The sequence below is a fragment of the Phoca vitulina genome, unplaced genomic scaffold (genome assembly GCF_004348235.1).
Source record: "Phoca vitulina isolate PV1807 unplaced genomic scaffold, GSC_HSeal_1.0 scaffold19, whole genome shotgun sequence".
NCBI classification, from domain to species: domain Eukaryota; kingdom Metazoa; phylum Chordata; class Mammalia; order Carnivora; family Phocidae; genus Phoca; species Phoca vitulina.
Window position 1 is genome coordinate 15,580,242 of NW_022589722.1, and position 7,893 is coordinate 15,588,134.

The following is a 7,893-nucleotide window of genomic DNA, read 5'->3' on the forward strand; positions in this document are numbered from 1 at the left end:
TGCCCCAAGAACCTCTGCTTTTCAAAGATAATTCAGTATAATGAATATTTTTGGGTCTGTTCCCATGTAATTATTGCTATAACATACATAAATACATATTTTTTAGAAAGCCATTGTTACTTGACAAAAGTATACCTGGCTTCATTTTTGGGCTGTTGAAGTTCATTTCTAAGATTTTTATGCCTCCTGCGTTTTCCCTCTACAACTCCAAACCACTCAACCTTGGCTTTATTGACATTTTGGGCTGGATAATTCTTTGTTGTAAGGGGCTTCCTGTGCACTGCAGGATATTTAGTAGAATCTCTGACATCTACCCCACTAAAAACACCTCTAGATATCGCCAAATCTTCCCTGGTTGAGAACCACTGCTTAAAGTGTAGATGACTATGGATACAAGTAACATGATCAATGATAGTAACTGTCCCCACCTCAGAAAGTTCTAGCAGAAAGAGGAAATTGAAAGATAACAGTCTTTCCCATCTACTTAACCATCCTCTTATCTTTGTAAGGATTTAAATTTTTTTCTTTGTAGATTTTATTTATTTATTTGAGAGAGAGAGAGAGAGATAATGAGAGAGAGCACAAGTAGGGAAGAGAAGGAGAAGCAGGCTCCCCACTGAGCAGGGAGCCCGACGCGGGGCTCGATCCCAGGACCCCCGGGATCATGACCTGAGCTGAAGGCAGACGCTTAACCGACTGAGCCACCCAGACACCCTCTTTGTAAGGATTTAAAGCAAACCTGAAATATCTTGGTTTGGGACAATAAGGGAATTTGCAAGGTACCTGAAGTTTGCCAGATAAGCTGAAAATTTTTTGATTTATCACCCACCTATTTCTAAGGCAGTGCATTTTATTAAAGTGAAAAAGAAGATGAAAGGAAGAAATATGGAGTTAAGAGTTGAACATGGAAACAAAAATAAAACACTGTGGCTTTTCAGGTTTGTTAAATATCCAGTTTGCATATCCAATTCTCTAAAAGAGAAACAACATTTTAAAATAATGGATCCCTTGCTATATCACACTGGGTTGAATATGCCTTATAAGCCAGAAAGGGAAGCAATCAATGGTTTTATTAATCTTCATCTGACACTTAAGCCCAGCAGTTGTAAAAGTCGTAAAAGCAGTTGTAAAAGTTGTAGCAGTAAATATAGTTTTAAGCAAGATTATTTGGTTGAAGGTTAAGCCCAATGGTGGGCTTAAAAATTTGATGCAGAAGATAAGCACTATAAAGTTTTTTAGGTTATATGAGAATTCTCAGTATTTTTTCCTATTCTTAAAAAATTTAGAAAAAAGAAACAGTTTGGAATATTTAAAAAATTATTAAAAACTCCCTATTCTAGGCATGTCACAAGTCTGAGTCAAAATAACACATGTGATTGCCCCATTTATATAATACCTCTGACTTTAAAATTCATTATAAGGTTTAATTTCTGCTCAGTTTTATCTGTAATATGCATAGAACTTGCATTACACTCCTCACCCCATCCCGTTTTAAATTTGCAGACCCAATGGACCACCATAAGATTTTTCTGATTAGGGCCAGAATAGAAATGCTCACTGGGGATTTGTGAAGGAAGAACTTTGTAACTTGGGTCTGATTCAACTACTTTCTTTTCTCTGTCTTCCAATCTTTCTTCTTATCCTGGTTCCAGTCATTAGAAGAGTTTCAAAGTACCCTGGTATCCAGAAAGTTTTTTAAAAAGTTAAGTTCTTCACTTTTCTTTTTATTAGAGAACTCTAAAACTAGTATTAGGGATAAAGAAAGAGCCCCAACCATTTGTTTCAAATTTACTTCCAGGTTGAGTTTAGCTGTGACTGAAGTTGTTACAGTTTGGGTTTGGTTCAAAGCAGATGATGTGAAAAACAAAAAAACAAAACAAAACAAAAAACCCCAGGTTTTTTCTTTTCCCCCAGTTCACTTCCAATTTAAAAAATAACATCTGAGTTTCCTTTTTTGCTGAGGGATACATAGTCATTTTGGCTCGTTTAAGGCTTTAGCTAAGCAAGGACCACAGGTCTAATAGGTGCTATTAACAAACAACAACCCATTTTGAAAAATCACATTGATCTTAAAGAGAAAAAAAAGGCACTTGATGTTTGAATACATATATTATATCTTTGGAATTTATCATATAAAGGAGACATCAAATGGATATGGCATACCAAAGAAGAGAATACAAATCTAAAAAATAAATTTTGAAATAGCTCATTGCAGTCTCTCACTTGAAAATGATGTAAACATGCCTCTTGCCCAGATCAGAAGGTGCGATATTTAACAGAAGAGTGAAACCTTTCTGGTTTTTCCAGTTACTAGATCAGAGTTGGAACCCCAACTCTGTTACTTGGTGTGTGAGTGTGGGCAAGTAAGAATAGTGATTGCAGCTATAAATACTATGCGCACAAATATATGTTGATTGAATAAGGACTAAGCAAATAATTTAAATCTCCCTACATCTTAATTTCTGTATTTCTAAAAAATAGAAAATTGGACCTCTCTCAAAGGTCTGGGCTGTGATGACTGCATACATGTAGAGCACTTAGCACAACACCTAGCACAGAATAAGCACACAATAAATATTACTGTCATCACAGCAAGCAAACAGTCTACAACTGACATAAATATCCGAACTGCTAAAATATGAATTGTAAATAATGAGTTAGAGTCAACCCCAGACTACCATCCATTAAGGAGATAATGAGTTACATTCAACCCTAGACTATCATCCATTAAGTAGAAAAAGGCAATAAACTACCTTTAAACTTCATGGGTTTTTGGTCAACAAACTTTTCTCTAGGGTTCAAGGAAGAGCTAGAGAATAGTGATACACTCAAAACAGTTGAGGGAAAAGTTGAGAGAGAAACAGAAGGTTAAAGAGTGAATCAGGTGGCTTTGATAATGCATAAGCAATCAATAAACAAGAGAGGATTATTGTTGTATTTGATCTAGTCTTCAGCACTCACTTCCGAGGCAGTGAAAATTATTAAGCACCACAAAGGTGAGGGGCTACCCCTGCCTCAGGGCAGCTTAATGGAGCTGCTTTCATAGGTGTGTTTGCTGGTTATTGTTTTATTTTTTTAACCTGGTGATGAAGAGTACGGAGATGGGAGTATTTGCTCCTCTCTGCTAACAATCCTTGAATTGACTCTCTCCACCCTACCTACCCTGGTATAAAAGTGAAGGAATAATTCCAGTAATCCTTGGTTTACTGCTAGTCAGTCATTTCTATATCCCATTTAGAGAGGCATTGGTATGAGATAAAACTCATGGAAGCAAGCACCCAGCCTCTGGGCCTCTTAGATGAAATATATTGAACTGAATTCCTTACTTTATCAATTATTATATATTTCACTTTCTTTTGTTTTAGTGAAAAGGCAGAAGAGATTTGGACTAGAGACTGCTAATTAGACAAAAATAACAGATGTTACACAAATGAAAACAGTTTTCCTGTCTCCACGCAATTTTTGTTAATAATAACACATCTCACAAAAACTACTTGCTAAAACTATACCTTAAAAATAAAACAGAATGAATTAAATACTGTTTTTATTGACTCACTTGTGAATGATCTCATTTTATTCCTCTTTCTCCTTTCTTAAACCCAATTTCAACCCATTATTCTATTTCTTCCCCATTCTCTTTTTCGGCTTTTTAAGAAAAAAATAGGGGTCTCTGAATCTGGTACTAATCCTTAACTAGTCATTTGCTCAAAGTATTTTTATTATTTTCATAATAATATTTGATACTAACGTTATGTTTCAAGGCTACTTCCCCAACCACCTTATGGATCAAGGAATGTTAAATACTTTTTTTTTTTTTTTTTTTCAGATTTCCTTCCTTCCTTCCTTCCTTCCTCCCTCCCTTCCTTCTGCAGAGGGAGAAGCAGACTCCCCACTGAGCAGGGAGCCCAATGTGGGGCTTGATCCCAGAACCCCAGGATCATGACCTGAGCCAAAGGCAGACACTTAACTGACTGAGCCACCTAGACACCCCAATAATTTCAATATAAATTGAAAACAATGTGTACTTAAAAATGTAAGTCTTTGGGGGAAAAATGTAAATCTTTGGGGTAAGAGAAACAAATTTCAAAGTAAAGAAACGTTTTCGACTGTGAAATCTTGGAATTCCTTTTTGCTCTCTTTTGTCACATAAGCCTTAGTGAACTATCTCACGAAGTCCTCTAAAAACTAATTCAGCAGAGGTGGGATGCACGATTGATGGTATAGAATCGAGAAGGATATTAAGGTATGTTAACACAATAATTGGATGACAAGAGGCGATGGTACGAATTAGGGAGATTGTAATTCTTGTTTTACTCATTTGCCACCTTTAAAAGTGCAAGATGATTTCTAGGCTACTCATTAAGCCAGTATCCAGACCTACCTCCTCACAAACTGTAGAAAAGCGGTTGAGGAACTGTACAGTGTGCACCACAAACTGGTTTAGAAATGCCACCGTTCTTTTCTGTTGAATAGCTGGCACCTGTGTTATGTAAAAACAAACATGATTTGTACAGGACAAAGTACCCCGTGCAAACCCTTTGACATCAGTTTTATATACGTACATACATATCGCTCTCTCTCTCTATATCTATATATCCCTTTGACATATAACAGGGCATTTTGCTATGTTATAGGAGTTACTCGAAGTACTACAAATAGTCACTAACTTGTTTTCCTAAACTGTGGGGGTGGGGCGTCCGATGATGACATAAGTTACAAAGTTTGAGAAAGGGCTTTGGACTCACAAGTGTGAACTTTAGCAGGTAAAGGCAACACACATAAACACACAAAAAACTTGGGGACTAAATAAAAGAGGTGGGGTTAAAGGTCGTAACCTGCCCGTGTCGCCATCGTGTAACCCGTACGTAGAGCGACTCCTAACACGGGAAGCGAAGGCTGGGAAAAGCACACCACCCCCTTAGACGGATCAGGAGGGACCCCTTTTTAAAGTGAACTGTGGGACTCTACCCCCCGAGAGCGGGACCAGAGACGCCCGGCGCTAGGGACAGAGTTGGATATGGAGAGATGGGGTGTCCCTGGGAACCGAGCGTCCCTTCCCCATCCTCCTCCCAGGTCGCCTAATTTCAACTAGGTCTTTTACAAACCTTGGTCAGGTCTATGCCTGACCCCATGAGAGGAAGCCCGTCCTCATCCATCTCCTCAGCGGGCGGGGGACCCAGGGCTCACCCACAAACCCCTCCCAGACGGGGCCCGCCCAACCCGGTAATAATGTCCAAACACCTCCCCTAGTCCCCGCCTCCGACGCCTTTCCCACCGGAAGGAAACGCCTCCGCTCGCCAATCACTCGGCTGCTCCCGTAGAACCCGCCTCTTTGCACGGCATTCTGGGATTGGTAGTTCGTCTGGATTGTGACGTCAGACGCAGAGGCGCGGGGTGGGGCAAGGCTGCGGTTTTAGCAGTAAAGTCTTAAAAAGGGGGCAAAAAAAAAAAAAAAAGGAAACACTGAGTCCGGTTGAGGTTATCCCTGCTTACCCCTCTCTGTTATCTAAATAGCTAAGTCATTCGTTAATTTAAAAAATATACATTTTTAAAATCCCAAGTGCCGGATACGCGCCTAGATCCTGTGGCAATACAAAGACTGAACTTGCTGCACTGAAGAGTTTTATGCCCTGAAGGAGGAGACAAAACTTGTTTCCTAAGGACTTTAAAATTTTGAAATAAAATGTCAAATGCTACAAGTGAGGCAAACGCCGATGGAAATGACATCCACTTAGATCATCAAAAAGGTACAACAGACAGACACCTGACAGAACTTTGCATCAGGGATTTGAAGCTCTTTGCTCAGATTTTGACTGTGCAGCTTAATACCTATAGGATCTAGGACAGCCACCAAACCAAAATCTGAACCCCTTCTAGGTACCAACCAAGATGCTTAGTATTGAAAAGATGGAGAATAGTCTCTGCCTTCAGAAAGCTTATAGTTTAGGGCAGATATAGAAGTGTCGCATCTAGACCGAGGTGCTAACAATACTGAGAAAGTTGTGCACTTGCACACACGTGGGTGTGTATGCCCACATAAATGCAAATATACCACAGATAAAAGGTGCTCCTAAATCCTCCGAGAAAACCAGAGAAGGTAGCTTTGTAGCAGGTGCTTGAGTGGAGTTATGCAGGCAATTTGGGGTGGACTCTTCTACAAAGGCACAGAGGCATGGGTGTATGGTATGTAGGGGAAATGGAAAGCTGCTTGATTCTGTTGAAGCTAAAAAATCCCAGAAATGGAGAATAGTAGGAAAGGAGTCAGAAGTAGACAGAACAGCTCATTAAGGGTCTTTTATGCCACATTTGATACTATAGTTCATGTTTCTCTAAAGTGTGATCCATGAACCACCTGTATCAATTATTTGGGAGTGGGCAGTACTTCTTAAAATGTACATTCCAGGGATTAATCTTAAACAGGACCTCTGGGGGTAAGCCTAGAAATCTGCACTTTACCCCCCCCCACCACCATTATTCTAAACTGAAAGGTTAGAAAGTTTGTTCTGTAGGTGATGAGAGCCATTAAAAATTCTGAGCAGGAGAGTGACATGATTCACTCTTTCATGACTTTCCTTTTATCTCTCTGGGCATTCATCTTTCCTTTGTCCCTTCTCATTTTCCCAACCTCTGGAGTTTCCCATATTTATATATCTAAGCCAGATCTCACATTAGAAGCCAGTGTAGCTGAAGCAGAGTGAGCAAGGTAGGGGAATTCAAGGAGATGAAAGTTATGTGGGGGACAGATCATGGAGAGCTTTGTAGGCTATTGTAAGGACTTTGGCTTTCTGGGTAAGATGGGAAGTCATGGAAAGATTTCAAGCAGAAGCATGATGGGAGCCACCGAAGAGCTTTAAGCAGGGGAGTGGCATGATCAGAATTGTATTTGAGGACATTCTATTTGGCACAAGGTGTAAGAGTGACATGAGGGTGGCAGGCAAGCCTGGAAAAGTTACACAGCTGTAACAGTCACCTTTTACTCCATTCTCCTTTACATTTAAACATACATCAAGTTGTATGTCTTCTAGCTCCTGCATAGCTTTTGAATCTATCTGTAACTCTTCATCTTTATGGCCACATCTCAAGTTCTAACATTCTCCAATGTTACTGCAATAACCTCTTCCTGCTTCCATCTGTGTCCCTCCAGCCTAAACACATTGTATCCATATAGTGACTGTTTACAAAGACAAATCTGATTGTTACCCAGGATATAATCATTTCTCATTTCCCTCAGTTTAATGTGCTCACAAGACCCTCTGTATGGCTCTAGCTCACCTCTCTAACCTCACTTCTCACTATCCTCTCCATTTAACACCCCCCAAATGTCTTTAAATTCCTGAAACCGGGAATTGCTGTGGGGCTTAAACATACTATGTCCTTTGCCTGAACAGTCTCCTTTTTTCCCCGACCACACCTGCCTAACTCCTACTTACGCTCATCTCCTTTATCCATGGTTTTCAAAGTTTGAATACAGTGTACTTGGATGTAATTTTCTTTGTATTTATCCTTCTTGAAGTTTGCTGAGCTTCTCAGATCTGTGGTTTGATGTTTTAAATCAAGTTTTGAAAGATTTCTTGGCCATTAGTTTTTCAAAAAAAAATTTGTCACATTTTTTTTTTCTGGGACTCCAAGATACATGTATGTTTGATCGCTTGATACTGTCCAGAGCTCACTGATGCTCTGCTCATTTTTTTCTCCCTGTGTTTCTGAGTAGATAATTCTTACCAACCTATCTTAAGCTCAATGATACTTTGTTTTCTAGCGTTCAATTATGAAACTACTCATTCAATGAATTTTGATTTTAGACTTTTCAGTTCTAAAATGTCCATTTTTAGGAGTTTCTATTTTTTTTTTTTAAAGATTTTATTTGACAGAGAGAGACAGAGCGAGAGAGGG

General features: G+C 39.3%; 1 protein-coding gene across 4 annotated transcripts in view; it reads right to left on the reverse strand.

The window, feature by feature from the left end:
* The window catches only part of WASHC3 (WASH complex subunit 3), a 55,559-nt gene extending 50,044 nt beyond the window's left edge, over nt 1-5,515 (reverse strand). For 2 of the 4 annotated variants that reach the window (XM_032416568.1, XM_032416567.1), the window contains exons 1-2: nt 5,106-5,247; nt 4,382-4,480 (exon numbers count right to left, since the gene is read on the reverse strand). In XM_032416568.1, coding sequence (XP_032272459.1) covers nt 4,382-4,480; nt 5,106-5,156 — 150 coding nt within the window. In that variant the 5' untranslated portion in view covers nt 5,157-5,247. Of the gene's footprint in view, nt 1-4,381; nt 4,481-5,105 lie in introns of all 4 variants that reach the window. The other 2 variants (XM_032416566.1, XM_032416565.1) reach the window with 2 other exon arrangements.
* Between the last annotated feature and the right edge of the window lie 2,378 nt (nt 5,516-7,893).